Source organism: Hoplias malabaricus, chromosome 5 (genome assembly GCF_029633855.1).
Source record: "Hoplias malabaricus isolate fHopMal1 chromosome 5, fHopMal1.hap1, whole genome shotgun sequence".
Classification (NCBI taxonomy): domain Eukaryota; kingdom Metazoa; phylum Chordata; class Actinopteri; order Characiformes; family Erythrinidae; genus Hoplias; species Hoplias malabaricus.
The window spans coordinates 48,714,520-48,735,532 of record NC_089804.1 but is presented as its reverse complement, the minus strand read 5'-3'; the positions used below and the strand labels follow the sequence as shown (position 1 = coordinate 48,735,532).

The 21,013-nt window shown below is 42.0% G+C and overlaps 1 protein-coding gene across 4 annotated transcripts in view; it reads right to left on the bottom strand.

Moving 5' to 3' along the window:
• rerea (arginine-glutamic acid dipeptide (RE) repeats a) overlaps positions 1-21,013 on the bottom strand; it is a 169,604-nt gene that overhangs the window by 77,330 nt on the left and 71,261 nt on the right. For all 4 annotated transcript variants that reach the window (XM_066670691.1, XM_066670692.1, XM_066670689.1 and 1 more), the window contains 2 exons: positions 12,698-13,163; positions 125-195 (listed from right to left, as the gene is read on the bottom strand). In XM_066670691.1, coding sequence (XP_066526788.1) covers positions 125-195; positions 12,698-13,019 — 393 coding nt within the window. In that variant the 5' untranslated portion in view covers positions 13,020-13,163. The remainder of the gene's footprint in view (positions 1-124; positions 196-12,697; positions 13,164-21,013) is intronic.

Genomic DNA, 21,013 nt, shown 5'->3' with positions numbered 1-21,013 from the left:
TGTAGCATTCCTACAACTTTAAAAACAATGGCGAGAGTGAGAGTGAGATAGATAAGAAGGGTAAAGCGTGTGACAGATTGCTGCTGAGACTGACCAAGAGGAAGAAGAGGACACCTCCACTCACCAGCTTAAAGTCCTGAATGCTACAGATGAAGTAGGGCGTGTTGGGCCGCCGGCTCTCTATGTACACACAATCTGTGGGGAAGAGAACGAGAGAGAGAGAGACAGACCAGCATGTTAGCTTTATTATTTCCACAATTCAATTCTGAACTACTTAAAATGGTCTGGGGTGAAGAAATACATCAGTAAAAACATATACATCATACACCTACATTCTGTTTACATCTATTAAGCATGCTTCAGGGTCATACACACACACACACACATACATACATATATACACACACACACACACACAATCCCTTTTATAAGAACCTTGCTCTTGTTTTGACCTTTGTCATCTCATGTAGGTTTTGCCATTAGTTACTGCAGTGACATCCATTGGATAATTCTTCAGCTCATTTAACCCTTAATTGATTTAAGATCTTATTTCAAAGAGTAATGTTCGTATACTTCAATCAACGACAGTGCCTATTTTCTCAGCACAACGACCTCAGCAACAAGAACTTCCACAGTGAAAAATGCAAGCATAAATATTCAAATCAAATAGCCATTGGCTCATTGAAGAAAGTGTAATTGTAGTTATTTATTTTATTTTTGTTTTGCCAGGGCAATAGGCAGTGTATAACCCGCAGAAATGCGGGTCCAAAAACCACTAGTCTTCATTCAGCGATTAAAATGAACATCTAGTAGGTTAAATAAAGTCTACTGGACTACCAACTACCTGGACTACCATATATAAAGCATCAGCTTCACATCATCTCCATTACTGTATTTTCCCCAAAAAAGTTAAGAACTCCTTAAAATATGTTTCACTTTATAAATCTGAAGTGGAATGTGAATAATAGGATTAAAGGGCTTTTGGGAGCAGGACAAGGCTGCCCTCTCCAGAACAAACATCAAGGGAGGCCAAGAGAGAAGGCCAGTATTGTTCCAATACAATTATGGGGGGGGTGTGAGGGGAGAGAAAGAGCAGAGAGAGAGAGAGAGAGACACAGACAAGTGAGAGAGGAGGACCATGCAATGCTGGGTCCCTAAACTGCTTAACAGTTGACCAGCATTACACCCTCGACCTCTCTAATTTTTGAACACTGCCAAATTACATAAGCTCGCCTGTCCAACGGCAAGGCCGGCTGCTCTGAGCACAGGCAGAAAACACTGGGCCTGTGCTTAAATCGAATGTGACTGGTGGTATGGCGAGGCCATGAACCATCTCCTTAACAAAAACATTCACGCGGCACAGCACTGAAAACAGACAGCAACATTGCTTTCATGCACACACACACCCACACACACACTTCCTTCCTTTGTGGTCAATATGCCAAACATTTGTAAAAGTGCAAAGGACATGATGATTGTTGGCTTTTTTCCCCCCCCCATAAACGTGTAAAGAGAATCCAAACAAAGAACTAAGCAATACCTCAGACATACAAATTTTCACGGTGAGGGGAGGGGGTAGATAAATATCTTATTTACACAGAAAACAAGTCAACAGCTTGAGAACAAGAAAGCTTTGATACTTCAAATGTGCTGAAGACCTAAAGCAGCCCTTAGCCCAAGGAGGAGCTACTGATTTTCATTCTCTCTCTCAGACTGTGAGGTGCCAGTCAGGCTATGGCTCCTCTACAACTCCATTCAAAGCACTCTCATTACATTACCCTGTTATTTCACACACTGCAACTCCATTATAGACTGGCACTGTGCTCCACTATTTATGTTACCTAGACATGTTTTAACTAGTTCTTCTCAGCAGCACTTAAAGCTGAGGGCGTTAGGGGATTGTGCTAGGAGGAGGAGTGGGATTCTGATGTTGGGAGGGGTGGGGGGGGCATGGGGTTGCTTGTTCCAGTGTTTGTCAACTAACATGTCAGTGGACCCAGACCTCCCTGAATGAGGGGCGAACGGGCTTAAAGCTGCCAACGGCACAGCAAGATTCCCTTTCTTCTCCCCACCCCCCTCCTTTTCTCTCACTCAAGACTAGCTGACTACAGCAATAAATATCCACCCACGAAACACACTATTTAATAAAATTAACATTAAAATGTTATGCTGCAGGGTTACGTTATGATCATGGTAACCATGTTGATATAAGCAGCCATGGTATCATAGCCTGAAATCAATAAAGCTCCTAAACTGTACTGTTTAGAAATATTCCCACATTAACATCTGTACCATCAACACAATTCTCTGCCTCTAAGGACATCAGATATATTAGTAACTACAGAGCTGCTAAACCAATAGGAACAAAAAGAAAAGCACAAAACTAAGCAAAATTTATTATAATCAAGTAAACAAGTCCCAAAAAAAAATGGTCAACAGATATTACTTGTAACAGTGGAGGATTTTATGATAGAAATTGTAAGGGATTTGACAGATTTGCGTGAATTAAATGACAATATCATGGGGCATACGGTCTTAAATGTTGTGATTGCTTTACTGCGAGGTCAGTCTGAGCCATTAAAAAGCTAGCTTCCCACAGACATGCTATGGGAAGTGTTTAGTGCAGATTCATAGTGGATAAGTGTGATGTCATAATCACAAATTGTATCTGTAATCACTTAAATTACAGTACAGCTCCAGGCAGAATGAAACCATCTCAATAATCCTAAAAAACACACTTTCCACACCCAAACCAAATTAAGAATGATTAAGTAAATTCAAGCTGAGATTCACATTACGGTACCACTGACTGAATACCACAGTGCTTAGTGACTCCTACCAGACTGTGAATGGTAATGGCGGCACCGTAATCCTAATGGATAACAATGTCAGGTTAATGAAACATGAAGGGGAGGGGCTGCTCTGCGTTTGAGTCACAGCACAGTTCGCCACCCTACTGCGAGCGTATCTTTATTGAATCAGGAAACACTGCGTGCGCAACTCTTGATTCATAAAGCACGCATAATGAGATGAGTGATGTGTTACCGAGTATCAAGGTGAGAGTGTCTCCACTATCTTGTCTCCTGCTCCTTCAATCTGTAACTAATGCTGGCAAAAGGGTCAGGCAAAGTGTGTATCGGTGGCGGGATTGAGATCAACCTTTACCCAGCAGCCCCGGCTACATCTGACTGCACAGCCCCTGGAGCGTAGCAGATACACACTTGTGCATATACTACCCCCCCCCCTCCCCCCCGCCATACACACACACACACGAAAACACGCACACTCAGCCATGAACGAGAGCTTCAAAACAACTCGTTTGAGTACAGCTACCAGGAGACCACTCTGAAGCACTAAACCTGCATGGAGGCAGTGTTTACCCAAACACTTCAGTATTCCAGAGGTGAAGCAATGTAGCCTGGGCCAGGGGAGCCCAAAAGCTACTGTTAACAAAAGCAGTGGTTGCTTTTCACCGTTCTCAATATTTTGTGTCTGTGCATCATCTTTATTTGTTTTCTTCTGTGCTGTTAGTGATCAGTGTGCATTTATATGTTCGATGCAGCAAATGGAATAAAGATGCTTAACAGCTCTGGCAAAATGGATGGCATTTGATAAGGGTTTGAAATCAACTTCTGTGGTAGTGGTAAATGTCAATATAAGCTTATAGGGTATGACAGTTAAAGTATGCAGCACTGTCAATATATGGTTGTCTGAACATAATGTGGACATCATCAGTACAACACTAACCAGCTACATGTTTTATTACTCAAAGCATAATGTGATTCATGGTGATTTCGTTCCCGCAAACATGGAACGACAACAAACCACTGAAAAACTACTGAGGTACTGTGTTGCGTATTGTACTTTTAATCAAATGTTTTCAAGTGTTGCCTTTTTTTTAATCCAGTCTCATGAGATTAGGTTTAAATGGATCAAATGTATTAAACACAAGTCTTGAATATTGTTCATTAATTCTAAATGAATAGATAGTAATAGACATGACAAATTGTTTTTTAACCAATTCCTTCTATTCTAATCTCCATAAACACACACCAAAAGCAACCATATAAAATATAGTAGTAAGTCCTGCTTTTAAAACAACAATAAATCAAAAACAATCCCAAAAACATACATAAGCAATGTATCTATAAATACCAGTAATAGATAAAATCTCATTATACCAGTAAAGATTATATAAATTGCCCAGAACTAGCTGTAAATGTGTATATGGAGTTTTAACGCAGTGGCACATGTGGCAGGTTGGGCCTGTTATCATTTCTAGGCCGGATTATACATTTTAGGGGTTTTATAGTTGTCAGTAAGGTGGGAGATACAGTATGACTGACATCTAAGCTGGAGCCCCTCCACTCCTGCACCTGGACTCAACCTCTCATTTACCAGAGAACATAAATAAAAATCTCCATTGCTGCTTCAGCTGACCTGTGGGGCCCACATAGCCTTGCTCATACAGAGAGGGGGGATAAGAGGGAGGGGACAGTGCGGCAGGAGAACTGGAGAACAAAAGAGACAAATCTAAAGATGAGATGACATGCCTTAAAATCCTGGGCCACGTCAAAGGGGATTTACCGCAGAGAATTGTGGTTTAGAGACCCTTAAACAGCCTATGGATTAATGTACAACGAATTAAATTTCTGGACTCTGGACGTGTGCAAAAACACAAACAAACGGACACAGGAGAGAGACCACAAAGGGAATGGAGTTGGCCAGGGCAATGTGAAAAATATTAGTAGATGTAAACGTAAAAAGCTAAAGATCAGCTGCCAATTTCAAAAAGATTTAACAACAGTTGATCATCACAAATTGGGATAATTTTTGCTTACGCAATGTTTTATGCACTGAACGGTTCCCAGACATCCAAAGAAAAAAAAAAAGAAAACAAATAAAGGTTCAATGCAAAGCTTCCTCAACAAATCCATTCGCTTTTAAACTGTAACAAAAGCAATGGCAGCTCATTCAATGTAGAGTTGTGGCCCTAATTTGTGCCAGGCTCTTCGAGAGTAGCCCTCTAAGACTCCAATCTGTTCAGCAGCGTTCCAGCCATTTTGTGCTTTTACAGAGCCGGAGTGAGCGGTGAGACGGAGGCAGGGGGGCTGCAAGGGGGAGGGGCTGCAGTGTGGGGATGTGAGCTGTTCCAGGGCTTTTGCCGACTTCCCAAAGCCACCCCCAGGCTACAGGTTCCACCTCTGCCTCTCTTGGCGGTCTGAAGAGGGGGGTGTTTTGGGGGGTGAGTGGGGGGGCTCTGCAAACACCACAAAGCCATTATCGACCACTTTGCTGGAGCAGCCTGGCCTCATCCTTAGATTGAGATTTATTGAGCTGGAGAAACAGCCCATCACCCACACACATACACACAAAAATGAGAGAGGAAAAAAAAAAACACTGGGGAGAGGGAAAAAAAAAAGAAAACACCTTAAACACGATCTGTTCGAGGCTATTATTTCTTAAAGCGTTGTCACTCCTCACTTAGTGGCATGCATATGCATGAGGGAAGGGATGAAGTGTGCTCCTCCTCTGCTATGTCTCATTGTTCACTCAGCCATTCTACTAAACCTGAGAACCATGGCTAATTTAAAACACACCTTCACCAATAAAAAGAGGAGGGAGGGGGGAGAGAGAGAGAGAACAAGAACCTTTCCTTTGCTCTCCATATCAAATGAATTATTGTATTAATTCACTACAGAAGACTTTGGCTGGCTCCAATCAAGTCTTACTAGCAATTGCACAAAAGAGAGCATAGAGGGAGATGATAATTTTTCAGAAACTGAGTCTCTCTCTCTCTCTCTCTCTCTCTCTCTCTCTCTCTCTCTCTCTCTCTCAAAACAAGAGCGTGAAAGTGCTAAGACTAAGGCAATGTGAAAATACATCTGAAAAACCTTTAGGTTTCCTAAACGTATAAATAAAGTATCAAGTCTTGTTTCACTTATTAAAAAAAAAAAAAAAAAAAAAAAAAAAAAAAAAAACCCATGACCACAATAATTTGCGTTTGATATTTTACATACCGCCCTCCATCAAAACCAGTTTAACCAGAACAAAGCATGGTTTCTTTTGACAACACGCAGTGTTACTAAAAAAGAAAGATAAATGAAAATAAGACAAATAACAGTAACACAACACTGACGCTGCCAAAACTTAGCACATCACTTAACACAATTTGTTCAGTGAACATTAAATACTATTAAACCCATACAAACGTAGAAGGGATCTGTTGTTGACAAATGCGCTCATGACGCATGTGAATCATACGTGATGTTGTTGATTTGGAAAATGTGTGTATGCAGGTCCTTTCAGGGCAGGCATGTTTTCACATTAAAGGGAGATACGGGTCATTCACCAACACAAATGAGCACAAAATTGAAAATGAGCAAAAGTTGTAAACACTGAATGCAGTGTTCAACGCAGCTCAGGACTCTATTACGTCTGACTCCCCACAGCAATTTCTATTTAAAATGATTCATACTTCAGCTGTAAATAAACACTAAGTGCTACATACCAAGAAATAAAAAAGCACTAAATATGTCCTGGGACTTCTGCTGGAGCTTATGGTAAAAAATGCACCTGTGTTGTCAGCTCTGACTTGGCAGACAGCAGTGGTGTTGGACATGCAGTCTGTTACTCCTCAAATTAAAAGAGCAGGAGGGATGCAATATTGGAGCATGTGTGTCAGGGGGGGTCACTTTCACACTCCTCTCCTCCCACATGACCGAAAAGTAGCAAACTGTCGGCCTACACTGCTCCTGTCATTTCCTGTAGGGAAGTGTGTCTCACTCTACCCGCCACCAGAGCCCTGTGTCAGAGAGAGGTTGTGGGGGAGGGGAAGGAGGAGGAAAAAAAATAAATAAATAAAAAAGTGACCTGGCCCAACCCAGCGCATCCAATTTACACCGCAGCTCGCGTCCTCTGGCCTGCTGCTCGGGCAGCCGTGGCCTTTGGAAACCCACTCCAGCACACTCGCGCACACGCACTCCAATTCACTGCTCTTGCACTCGCACACTTTCCCATTCGCTCCAATTCCGCTGGCCTTCGCCCCTGCATAACCACGTTCTAACAGTCATCCTGTACTCAAGCCTACATTTTCACCCTCACACCAGTGTGCAGATTTCTCACAGCAAGGGGAAAAATACCTCTAGATACATTCTATCAGCCTCACAAGAACTGCCCTCCTAATAGCAGCCTGGAACAGCTGACTCCCCCTGGGCAGGAACAGAAGCCCTTTTGACGTGTGAAGTAGACTTTAGTACGTAGCGGCTTGCTAATTTGTAATCGGCAGGTGGTTCAGTTTCACAAAAGCCTTCTCCAGGCTCCCTGTCATACCAAGCCACGCTGGGGGATTTTTCTAAATAGATCAGCCTCTTTTATTTTCAGCTATCAGCCTGGTACAGATTCCTGTGGCCTGTATTTGAATTTCATGAGAAACACTGTAAAAAGGGGAGTTCTAAACATTTTATCCAAAGGAATGTTAAGAAAGCAATACTGGAGATATGAACAGCACTGAGGGCACACAGGGCTGTGTGAATACTAACAAATATCACTGTAAAGAACTTCAGAGGCACAATGTCCAATAAAAAAAACTGGGTAAACTAATAAAGACGTGTGTTTTCATACCAGCCTCAGGCATAGATGCTCACATAAGGGAAGCTGTTCCTAGCCATGAACAGGTGCTGGCTCTACACAATGGTAGTCACATCGTTCATGCTCTAACTCTCAGTTCCAAGGACAGACAGCAGATACAGAAGATATGGAAAATGTGGTGTAGCTATGTGAGCAACCACTGCTGAGCTGTCTTCCAGGAGAGCTGCAGGGAGGTACCGTCTACCTCCCCATGACTCACACAGGTGGTCAACAGCTCTCAGTCTCGACTCGGTGAATAATAGATGACTCTAAACTCTGTCTTTTTTTCCCCCCCTTTCCTTCTCTTCAACACACTTCTGCAAACAGAGAAGGAACAGAAGCTCATTTGTGAAACTGGACCTGAGCACACTTTCTCATATGAGCAGAGGGTTTGTACCCTGAATACTAAACTGGAAGGTTAAATAACATGAACAATGTATCCTAATATAATCACATATTGCAACATGCTGTCATGTGTCTTACATTTGGTGATGTGTTTAAACAAAGCTCTGCATTATTTTTGACCTAAATTGAAATGAATATGATTCAAACATACCACAATAAACATTTAAATATTTAGTGACCCAATAGTTTTGTATCTAGATGATATTGTGAATGCCTATATTAAAATAAACATTCTTGTATTGTGTTGTTTCATTGAAGTCTTAAAGGCTAAGCACCAGCTATGAAAGTGTCAAACAAATAAATACAGTGGAATTTGAGTTCCTAACTTGTGTTTATTGATAGTCAGAAAACATGTTATTTCTTACTAATTCAAGGATGTTGGGAAACTCTAATAGGCGTCTTGCCTGTGACGTAGATGGTGGACAACAACTCTAGAAGTTGCACTTAATTTAATGCAAAATGACGAAAAGGTGTGTTGATTTTGGCTGCAATCATTCAATGTACAGTGGGACATCTGTGCACAAATGGCCCAAAGATCCCAAAATATCCAGAAAATGGACTAAATTTGTCAACTTTAAACGGGCATTTTGGGAAGGATCATCCGCTCACTCCGTTATCTGTAGCTCATTTCACTGGCGCTTTTCCAACAATATGGGCATGTAAGGACACCAACGAAAGGTGTTCAAGAGCCTCTGTAACATGGAGGTAAACAGGGTAAGGACACTCACTTCGCCTGTTTTAGTTGGTGTTAGTTAACGTTAGCTTGACTCGCTAAACTCGGTGTCTCAGATTATACTCGGCTACGTAGCTGCATTACGGAGGTTTATAGTGTCGGATGAATTCGAGTTCGACTTCGATCACATTTACAAGAATAACGGTACCTCTAAATTTGAGTTTAGCTTATTGCTCGGCTATTGACATACATACATGAATAATGTTGGTTATTTAGCTAGATACTGTCATAACAGTCAGTCATAACGGTGTTTTACCGCGGCGTTGTTCAGCTGTTGTCCACCAGTGACGTCACACGGTTGCGTTCAAGAATTTCTGTAGCGAGCTCGGGTTTTTCCGGCAATTTAATAAAATTGTCAGTTTTTAAGGAAATTAAGCTGCTATTTTCATTTTAATTCACACTCATATGTCAGTAACTAAATAAATGTGAAATATTCATGGAGGTCCATTAAGTGGTGCTTAGCCTTTAACATATGTTTACGCACTAAAAATAATACATTTTTCAGAATTTAAGACTGAAATATATATATTAGCTCTGATTTTCAGTGCTGTATTTGGCTTTATTTTAAAAGCGGAAGAGCTGATTCACTTAATTGCTCAGAGACATGGTGGGTTAAATCCAGAAAATTAAGCACTAGGGTTTAAAAAGCCAATGCTGATAAAAAATACTGCTTAAACCAAATAAGTTTTTTTTTTAGTTTCCATAATACAATATATTGTGCAGCCCTGCAATGTGAGTTCATTCATTCTTCTTCACTGAAGCATCTCTAGCGTTATTTTTCCCAAGCGGGCTGTGGCTAGAGTTTCTGTAACCCCTCTCAGCTGTTTTCACTGACAAACGTGAAACAGAAACCAAGCAGTGAAAGCAAAAGCTGCGAGCGAACAAAAGAAATGGTGTTATTAACCCAATAAGGAGGTGCACGGGTTTGGGCTCCAGAGGCTCATGGAGGCGTTTGGCCCTGCCCTGCTGACAGGACTGCGAGCTTTGGGTGGCTGCGTAATTAGGTGACAGCTGTCCAGACACCCACAGGCGACCAGGGGAGCAGACAGAAGATATTAGAGAGGGTGTTCTAAGGGATGCACAAGTCTCATGAGACAGGCAGAAGACACACGCGGATCCTGCAGCACACTCACACCTCCCAGAAGCCGCCACCTCCATCCAGCACCAGCAGCACAGCCTGTGGCAAGAGCCGCTGCTTTAAGCTGCAGAGGTCTATTACATTGTGGAGAGTGGGAGCAGTAATGGAAACAGCCCAGCCGGCTAGATGAACTCTCCATTTTGAAAAGGGCCAGGGGGAAACACACTTCTGCTGGCACGCTGCAAGGACACTTGTGCAGCTCCACGTTTGTAAAGGGGACTGCAGATGGCCAGAACCGAACGAGATATGCCCGAGCTATTGATCTCATGTGTGTATAATCTGCTGGCTGGATCCATAAGCTGCCTGTGTGTAGCGAATATCCGCAAAGCTACAGGGGGCCTGGACACAAGAACAGCACTCAAAGAGCTGATCGATCCCACTGCCTGCCCTGCTCAAGTCCACCCAGGCTGCCTGCCATACAAATATTCTTATAGCCCCCTGCACTCCTATATCTCTCTATCACACATATACCCCCACTCCTTGCAGGAGCACATTAACTCCCTCTTAGCTTATGTATCAATGACAATTCATCAAGAAAATTAGGCACTGCTGTCTTGTACTCACTTTGAACTCACTGTAAACATTAAATAAACTGTACATTCTGCCTCTGACAAATAATAACATTAAAGCTGAAACAGAGTACATTAAACATCAGAAACAGCTGCTTTTTTGGCACGGCATTAAAGGGTTAAACCCCTGAGACAGACTACACCGTGCATCTTACGCTGCTAGGTTGATTTTAGATGACCTAATCAATGCACGCTAAGCTTGCCATAAAAATGCTGGAAGGCAAAGACAGAGAAAGCTGAGTGGGTAGACAGGAAACTCTTTCAATATTGTTTCCTATTCTCTACACAGAGTCATGTATGCTTGTTAGGCTCTCTACAGCAACAAAAGCAATTAATGCCGTGTTTCAGCTCTCTGTCTCTCTGCCAGTCTCTCTCTCTCTCTTTCCAGCCCCCACCTTCTCAACCCCCCAGTCTGCCTCTCTGCCTGCTTAATACCCTCTCCAAGGGTGGTCAGTTTTACATATTGTGTGTCACCAGACGAATATAAAAGGATTTAACATTTAGCAGAGCTTAATCCAGCACAGGCTTTGTGCGTACTTAAGCCACCCGAATCAAATCTGATTGCAATAAGGCTGCAGCAAATGACCACATACAGATCAGACGCACTGAACTGCAGAATACCTGCTACCGCAACACACACACACACACACAAATACACAAAATCTCATCTTAAAAGTGGTGACTGCTGCAGATGAGGGGGATCTTCCCAGGCAGGAAATTGAGTGCAAATGGAAGATCGGTGCACAGGGGACGACGCTACATATTCAATTCAATTTAATTTAATGCAAATTCTTTAAATGTGAATTGCATTAAAATCAAAATGGCTTTCTTTCTCAGAAGGCAAGACTTGTTTCCCTATAAACGACAAAAAGCCATAGCGTCCACAATATTACTGTCACACAGCTCCCAAACATATGACATCATATCTACTGCTTACATTCTCCTGCTACCATTAAGAACACGCAGGATGAACAGAGTGAATTTTAAAAGCCCTGTCTGTTTGAGAGAAAAGAAGCAGACACTCTGGTTTACTGTAGTGCAAAAAAAAAAAGACAGGCTGTGGGGTCACAGTCAGAAACAAGGCTTCATTAGGACAGACAGTGCTTTCAAGGACCTAGCACAGATAATGCCTCTGAGTATATTATGCTGGAAGGAAGTGGGGGTCCTCTGCATGCACCTCTGTCTCTCTCTCTCTCTCATAAAAACACTCCTGAGTGGGTGGAAGTGGGGGAAGGGCTGAAATTATACATTGGCTATAATTTTCAGTGTCTTCACATTAAACAACTATGCACTGCCAGCACGCACCTACTTGACCTTTCCTAGCTGCTAGATAAATGAAAGACATGGCAGAGATGATTTAAGGTTCTCAGACACACACAAAGACACACAGATACACGCACACACACACACACACACAGAAGACACAACGGCAGCTCTGCAGATGCCCAGCCCTCCACTGGAGTGTTGACATTTCCCCTTAGTCGCATGTACAACCAATTTCCAAACAGCAGGTGAGAGAGGCGCCGTGTTTACAGGCTCGGAAAAGGTTAGCACTGAGCTTTAGGCTCAATCTCAGTATCTAATAAAGACCTAATGGGCCCCAGTTCACATTTCAGAAATAAAACAATAGAAACAAAGCTAGATGACGGCCTACTCCTGCCTGCGTTGGACAGACGAGGTAAAAAATAAAAAAGCAAGTGAAAAGCACTATCATACTGAAATAGAGGCCGATTCTTTCAAGCTTTCATTATATAATCTCCAATAAATTTTGTCAGAGCCAGTAGCCAATACAAACCCACTCCTCTACATCTAGGCGATACATATAAGACTTCTACTGATGCAAGGGCAAACCACTTGTGGTATGATGATGCAATGATATTGGTTATTGTTGGCATTAGGTTATTGAATACATTCTCACCCCTCACTGAGCCAAGTCGAACCATTTTGTTCAGCCTCCTTCAAAAATCAAAATGGGAATGCACTCACCAGACCAACAAGTTACCTAGACAACAGGCTGGCATGTAATTAACTGGAAACGTGCTGTCTAGCATGAAGCGAGAAAATTCTTAATGAAGTTGAGTGCACTCAGTAAATGTTACTGTCAAATTCTCCACCGGATCAAGGTTCCTCAGTGCTAAATGTCAGAGCGTACAGAAGCAAAACCAGCAGAACAGCACAACAGCCCAATCACAGTCAGAGAAGGAAGAAGTTTACAATGCTTACCACCAGGTCTGTAAACAACGTCGTCTTCTGTGACGAAGGAGGTGATCTCCCCGTTCTCTGTGCGCTCGTAGCGTGATTTCTTCTTGGGCAGCTTCTTCTTGCTCTTCTTGGTGGCCTCCTCGGCCGTGCCACCTCCGGCCGCATCGTTGTCTTCATCCTCACTGTGTTCGCTCTCAGCGTAGTTTTTTGCCCCACCCTCTAGCGTGCAGCTGCGTCTGGGCCGCGAGCTCTCACTCTCACGGGCCTTCTCACGCTTTTCGCGCTCTCTGTCCCGATCACGGTCCCGCTCCCTCTCCTTGTCCTTCTCTTTGTCGGCAGTCATGATTCGCCACGTGCCTTCCTCTGTCCTCTCACGGCTTGGCCTCCGTGAAAGGTAGACTGTGAGCCTGGGCTTCAGTCTTCTGAATTTACCAAGCAAATCCAGGGAAAATTTGGCCACACCAACAACCCCAGTGTTTCAGAAGAGCTGTAAACAGAAAAAAAACACACAAAAGCTGTTAAGAGACATGTTTTAGAGCGCATCAGCAGTACTTCATCCTGGACCTGGGGTAGGAATGCTGTGCTCCAGTTCAACTCAGATGTCAGAATTTACAAGTTCCAAGAAGGATATTCCAAATGGAACAGTCCAACAAGTCGGGAAAGCCTCACCAGAGTTCGGAATCCAAGATGGCTGCCCAAATATCAACAGTATATTTGCACGTATATTTGTGTCTCATTAAATTAGCCATACACAAAGTACTGTTAACCAGGAACAAGCTATTAACGAAAATATAGGGCATAGGGTTTTCTGAGTATTTAACTGGAACACAGTCAGCTCGGGTGTGATGTCATTACAGGGTAAAAGAAAGCAAGAGTATTCCTCTACTGACGTTTAACGACCATACAACGAGAGGTCTGTAAGCAGTGTAGAAAATCTGACCTTGAAACTTCTGTCTTAATTTGAGATGATCTGTCCCTTCCTATAGTATCTTTCCATTAACATTATAGTGCATTTCTTGTTCCAAGACACCCCAATTACTTTTAAACCGGAAAAGCTTAGACCTGAAATGCTACCAATTTATAATCATTGCTGACAAACATCATCCTCTCTTTTGCCTGGAGATTCTCTTATAATCTACAGTAGCCAGAAAAAAAAAATCATTAACATACATGCAATCAACTGAATCAATCAGAGGCACTAAGCAGTGCAGCTGCTCAGCACAGAGAGAAACATCAATGAGCAATCTCCTCCACAGCAGCAGCGCTTGGCCTCGGGAGAGCTCAGAGCAAAGCTATATCAAAAGAACACAAACTTCAAGCTGCCTGCTCTATTCCTCAGTTCATTTTGCAGAGCAGTGAGAGGCGGCCGAATGTTTTCCCACACAGTGACCTAAAGAGGGCTCCCCACAGCACCATCTTCAAACGGCCTCTGCAGAACCTCTTACAGGATATTAAGCGCAAAAGCCTTCTCAATATCATTGCATTCAAGCGATGGTGGATAGTTTTGCCCTGTATAACAATACTGCATTAAACCAGCAAATTCTTTGAGGCAGGCCTTGAGCTTGAATAGAGACCCTGGTGAACTCCATGTCTAGTGATTTTTGGATGTGTGCAGGCTGGGGCCAATCCAAGCTCAGCCCAGCCAGAGACCAGTTGCTCGAGTTAGCTTAGTGTTGTGCTCAGCACAGCAAATCAGAACAGACAGGCATGGAGAGGAGAACCTGGCTGCAAACTGCAGGCAGAAAACAGCTTTGGACCAAATCCTGTTTTTAAAACCCTTACTCAAATTCTCAACACCTCTTTCTCTCCTTTTAAGTCAACCTTCATGAAAATAAAGATCAATCATCAAAGGTAAATAAAATCATGGAGGAAAAAAAAAAAAGCCTGAAAATACTGTGATGGTCCAAGTGTGGCAAGTTAAACGCTCCTCTCCCCTCCCATCCCTTTAGATGAATTGAAAGTTATGATGATTGTAGCCTTTTGGTGCGGCTAAAACCTGACAATCACCAACAATGTTGCCGGGGCGAATTCAGAAAGGCATGAAAGCAGACTGAAAGGAGGCAGCGGAGAATTGGGCTGTTTGTCAGAATCAGATGTGCGTTACAGGAGGGGTTAAAAAAAGGAAAGAGAAATGGCTTTTGGCAGGCACGGTGGCGCAGTTGACAACTCGGCTCGTCAACGGCAGCCTGTCATCTTCTGAGTAGACACCAACTGACAGGGCAGCTGCTCTCCTCGTCAGCCTCAATACAAACACTACCAGCTGATTATGGAGGGTCCACGTCATGGCCCTAATAATCACCTAATGATTAATTACCACACTGACCGCAGGGTTGCCATCAAACAAATACAAAACACACACCTACCCAACTGAAGCCTGACCACAGACACCCCAAATAGTGCAATAATCTTAAGATATAAGCAACTAAGAACTGAGTTGAGAGACAAACAAGAAAGACCATAGCCCCAATTATAATATCGATGTAGACTGAAGAACTAAGAGGTGAAAACAGTGTAATTACAGAAGAGTTGTGACACTTCTGTAAACAACAGACTGTATAAAAGAGGGCTTTAAACAAAAACAGAATTCACTTGGGAAACACAGTTAGGACTGGAAATTGGACCAAAAAAAGATCCTGAATGGATCCCAAAGAAATCTTTGTAACTGAAATGACCGTGAATTACGGTAAACCAACTGACTAGAACATTATTGAACAATCAATAAAACACTCTGACAATAATAATACGCATATGGAATGTAATGTAGACTGCCTGTTTATTGACTCAAGAAAGCATAGGCGCTGTAATCTGGTAACGAATAACACAGACAGGTTTAACATGGTTCAAAAACAAATATTTCTATAACATTCGTTCCAATTCCTACTTTTAACGACAGGAACGCAAAGGGAAGTCTGTAACCATGTCACAAAGATCCTACAGCTATAATCTGGCTTTAATTTGCCTTCTTAAAACCTGCCATTAAAGCTTACAATATTTTTTAATATTCTCTTAGTTTTCCACACAGTTGAACACTTTGTATGTAAAATATGGTTCTGCGCAGTAAAATTTATGGTTAAGATTAGGATCTGAGCATGAGCAGCTGGTCTTCTTTGCACGCATGCATGAAAGAACTAGAACTTATAAAAGATGCATACAGATTCTTTGTTGTTCATTACAGAGAGCTTTCCCAAAAAGTACTGCTCGTGTCAAGGGTCTGCACACATTCAGCACTAAATGTAGACTTCTTCCTAGCAAAACCTTCTCACAAATGGCTTCATCTTCCTGGCTATAAGGCTGCTTTTAACACATGGCAGTGACAATGCACTCACTGGTTCATCTCAGCCTGAATTTTGACCAGGACCAATTACACAGTAAGCAGTCCTCCCCTGCATGGAGCTCACAGATGAATAACATGCTGAGGGGCAGGTGAGGCTTGAAGCCATTACACATCAATCAGCAGTGCAGGACCTTTTGAAAGATACCAGCTGTCTTAATGGAAAAGGGAGGGAGGGAGTGAGAGAGAACGGGAGAGAGAGACACACAGAGACGAAGCAAAACCAGCCATTTGTGAAAGCCAGTGAAAAGGCTTCAGGGGCTCAGCCAACAGCACCTATTTTACCATTTCCATTACTGCAATGAAGTCAAGGGGTGTGAGCCAGGAGGTTTTAAATAAAAATATGTTTCTCCTTCAGAACAGGGGAGAAATTAAACCTTCTCGGCCTCCTAACCACCCAGTTGCTCTCTCACTATTAACACATCACCTCACAATGGGCACGCAGCAGGGCTCTATTACAAAACACACTCCTTTTTCAACATTACTCTTTCATAGCACCATGTTTTATTCATCTCAAATCACTCTCGCATTACTCCCACAGACAGGAGCCTCCGTCTCTGATTCTGAGGCAAAAATTTACAAAATACACAGGGAGCAGGGTGAGCTTTTCGTCATTCTGCCGTAAAAGCAAAACGGACGCAGGGGGCCAGAGAGCTTCGTTTTTCAAACAGGCCGATTGCTCGTGTGTCACATTAAAAAAAGGCGGTGATCGGCAGGCTTCACAGCTCTGTATAATATATGCAAATCATTTGGTGATCCCAGATGCAACAAATGAGTTTTCAATCAGAGCATTATGAAACGGCAGAAGTATGACTGGCAAGGATTAAGACAGGCTTTGCGAAGGGATTGAAGGCTGCAAAATACTCTCATATGATTAGGCTACATTTTGTGAAAGCGAGATTAGCCTAAAAACACAGCATTATCTGCAACATGGTTAACTCAAATTTATCAGACAAAAGTCTATATTCAATTTGCCTTTCTGTAGCCTACAACAATGGCCTCAGAAAAACAGAACTGTAATGAATTTGATGTTCCTTGTCGGGTGAAAAACTACAATTACTCAACTGAAGAAAAGGTCTGGAATAAAAGACAACCCCTCCAATCCTTCAAATCCAATGGAACAGAAACACAATAGCGCCACTTCACTACTTACCACCCAGCAGGCAAGCTACCCCCTCCATTGTGCAACACTATGACTCACTGTGCTTCTTATCCCATATGTCTAGAGACCATTCCATACAGCAGAAAAAAGAAAAAACATTTGCTCCTTAAAGCAATACTTTCTTAACCCATATTTCAAACCAAAAGGCTCAGGCATTGAGACTGTCTGCATGTTTTAGCTCATACATACTGCACTTACTCATGTATATCACAAAGCTTATCAGAATTGTGAATTCAAAGAAGTAAAACCATTCCCTGGGTGTATCACAGCCTTAAGTTAAAGGCCACATATGGTTATTTTTAACAATTACACAGTAATGCTTATAAAGGACTTCAAAATGGTAGACTATGAAGAAACCAGTCTTGCTGTACAATGGACTCCATAACAAGCATTTTAAACCTTAACACTACCATCAATTTCCCTGATTCCTAGGAGGTAAAAACATTATCTCCAGAACTATTTTGTGTGTGAAGTTCTCCGTGCATGACTGGTCTCTAAAAACCAGGTGATGATCTTCACTTTTTTTTTTCTCCCCCTGAGGGACTACGTTTGTTTTTTTTTTAACCAGACCATCCCCCACCAAAAACATACCAGCATTACACAAACAATGCTTGTGTGCACACACATGTGAACTCCTGACCTTTCCTAGTTTACAGTATACATACAATGGACAACAGGATCAGCTGCAGCTTGAATGATGTCTTGTATGAGGAAGGATAAGGTTGTAACAATAAAAGAATTTCATAAGGTCATACTTCATACTACAACAAAAACAAAAAAAATTATTTTAAGTTCTAACGAGTGACCAGAAAGAAACAGTCAAAATGTAACAATAGTTAAATCGACAGTGCTTATGTTTTGGGTGCTTTAGAAACCTCTTTGGTGAAGACTATAATTGCACCGAGCATGTGGAGAACAATTTTTAAACTTGCACTTGGGGTGCTCTCCTTTCAGAACAAATGAATCCGAGGAATAGTAAGAGTGAAGCACTCAGTCTACTGTCTGACGGTACAAATTCCATACCTCTACGAAATATAACTGTACCATATTTGATATTAATTGGCTTTTAATTTGTGCTAATCCATATGCCCCATTTCATCTCCAGGATTTATAATTAATTATTATATTTTGTACAGTATTTTAATGAAAGCTTACAGATATTCATCACTTCTCCTGGAGAAGTCGTGTAATGTGAACACGACTATTCTTTAAAACCAATGTTGTACTTTTAAAGGTATGTATTTTGTGACAAAAATGTACCTGTACAGTACCTTTTTTCTGACAGTGCAGGGTGCACAGTGAGAAGTGCATGTTTTTGAAGGCACCTTAAGTCCAAATAGAAGTGATATTCGTTCATTAAATATAGTACTTTGTGATGTTATTGGTTACAATGTCCACATCACTATTTGCATGAGGAAAGACTACAGACTATAATAATCACAAACGTTCACCTACACAAACGTAAACCTCACAACGTAAACCTCACAAACGTTTGAGATGATGGGAGTAAGCCACAACTCCAGCAAGACTCTCAATTTTATTCAGACTTTGGACATGTGTCTGCGCTTAAAAAAATCGTTTAGTATAATTCAAGCATAAGATGTACAAGCAAACAAACATTCATCGTGTACAGCTAGTGACCATGTGTCCAGTAGCTATATAAAACTTGCCAGTCAGGCATCTATTTAGGTGGAGTATAGGTTGTGATTACAAAAGGACAGCGAGGATAACACTTGAAAGTGTCTGAGAGTAGTGACTATTTTCTCCACATAGCAGAGACAAGAAAATTGCATTAGCAAGCTAACTGGCCAATTTAACTGTACTGTACTACACTTAACACAAATACATTGTTACAGGAAGAAAAATCCACTGCCTGTCTTTGCAACTAGTTTCCGAATCCTTTCAGGTCAAGAAGCCATTACAGTTTTGCAAAAGCTCTGTCACATTACTGTTAGCAAACCTGTTCTGGTTATGTCCCCCATTTCTTGACAACTGGTGAATGAGCAGATAAAGTCTGAGCCTGCCGTTCTGATCTCTCTGTGCTGCTCCTGTATTCAACACTACTGTTGCTTAAGTAAAAAGTAAAGGTGCTGGACCCTCTTTTACAAGCTGTGCTAAAAAGTGAAAAAGTACCATGAAATGCATTGCATTTCTGGTCTATTCTATATGTCAAATTCACAAATATAAAATTCTTTACATTTCTGGTATTTAATTTCTCAGTAATATTCCTAAATAAACAGTATAAAGCAAAAATAACATACGCCACTAGTAAACAGCATGTATGTTAATACATTTTCTGTAGCAGCATTTAAAACAGCACAAGTACAATTACCTCATGGGGCATTGAAATAATGAACTGAAAATTAACTCCACTGACTTGATCATCTCATATTTTTGCAAATATTAAACAAGTCAAGCAGCTAACTTAATTTGCTTTTTGCAGGCCACATGTTCTCATCTGTATGATATGGTAACAGGTACATTATGGCCATGCAATTCAAATTAACATTTGAGTAAGTGGTGTCACCCTATTTCAATATGGAAACCTAAACATTAAACTATAATCCATCCACTTCCATTGTGCATCATGTAGTACAGGAAACAGAATTGAACTTTCAATATACTGTACAACAGTACTATTTGAAAGCAGCAGCAGGATTGCAGTATTCACCGTGGCTGTAAACTAGAAATGGGAACTTACTGACAGCAACTGATACATTCTCAAACACAGAACCCAGTATAAGCACATCTGCAGTGATGTCAAGGAAATCGATTTCATGCACATCACTCATGCGCACGTAACTAAATAAGGATTTGGATTTATAAAGACAAAATTCTCAAGGGTAGAGTCAAGGTCTTATTAATTGTGCACCAACCTAATCTCGGCAGCGGCTGAGGTGGTAAACCAGTCGCTAAAGGCTAGGTTGTGAGTGCTCTAGTGTGTGTGCTCCCTGCAAGCCGCACAAAACCCCTAGGGGCCTGCTTCCCATCAGTGCATGTGTCTATTATCAGCAGCGTGGCTGAGAGCAACTTCATTTCACACAGTAATACCTGAGAGAGAGAAGCACGCACATACACATACACCGCTGTTTGTGTGTGGCGGACATGCACTCAGACTGGGGATGTGCACTCCACAGCCACTGTTTGTCTGGGGGTATGGAAAGAGCAGCGTTAGAGATTGGGATCCTGAGAGACGCAGGCTGAAAAAGCTGCACGCCCTTCGTTTCCAGTAAAGCAGCCAGTTCTGGAGAGCCTTATCACAGGCCGGACGCTGGGGGACCTCTCCTTCTATGTTGAGGATAAGAGCGCAGCTGGAGTGCGCTGGCCACAGGGGCTGTATGAAGTGCTAATCATCTATCTGTGATTTAATTGAGTTTGTCAAAAAAGCAGACCTTTTTTTTTTTCCAAGAAGGTTTTCCTAATTCATCAGGCTAGAAGGAAAATCAAGAAAGCCACAATCATTTTTTCCTTCCCCTAGTAATGAAATCTGGAGAGGAAAGCATTTTAAAAGCACATAGGTGATGTGCATTTAACACTGATTTGCACATCAACCCAGTGGAGGAACTATTTAGGAGCTAAATTGAGCTGTTAGCCACAACCACTGGGTTCCATTGGTTAGATAATGCCCTTCAAGGCTGCAGCAGATTCATGCATGGCACACCCTCAACCCCAGCACACTCAATCAATAGTAAATCAATGGCACATAAACACATATGTCACTGTCCAAATCCATCCCAGACACAGATAGGGATATTAACATTACACACCAAGCCTCCCCACCTCCCCTTCACTGCCAGCCGCCGACTCTGAACACAATCAATTCAATTGTAATGCAAGCGTTTGA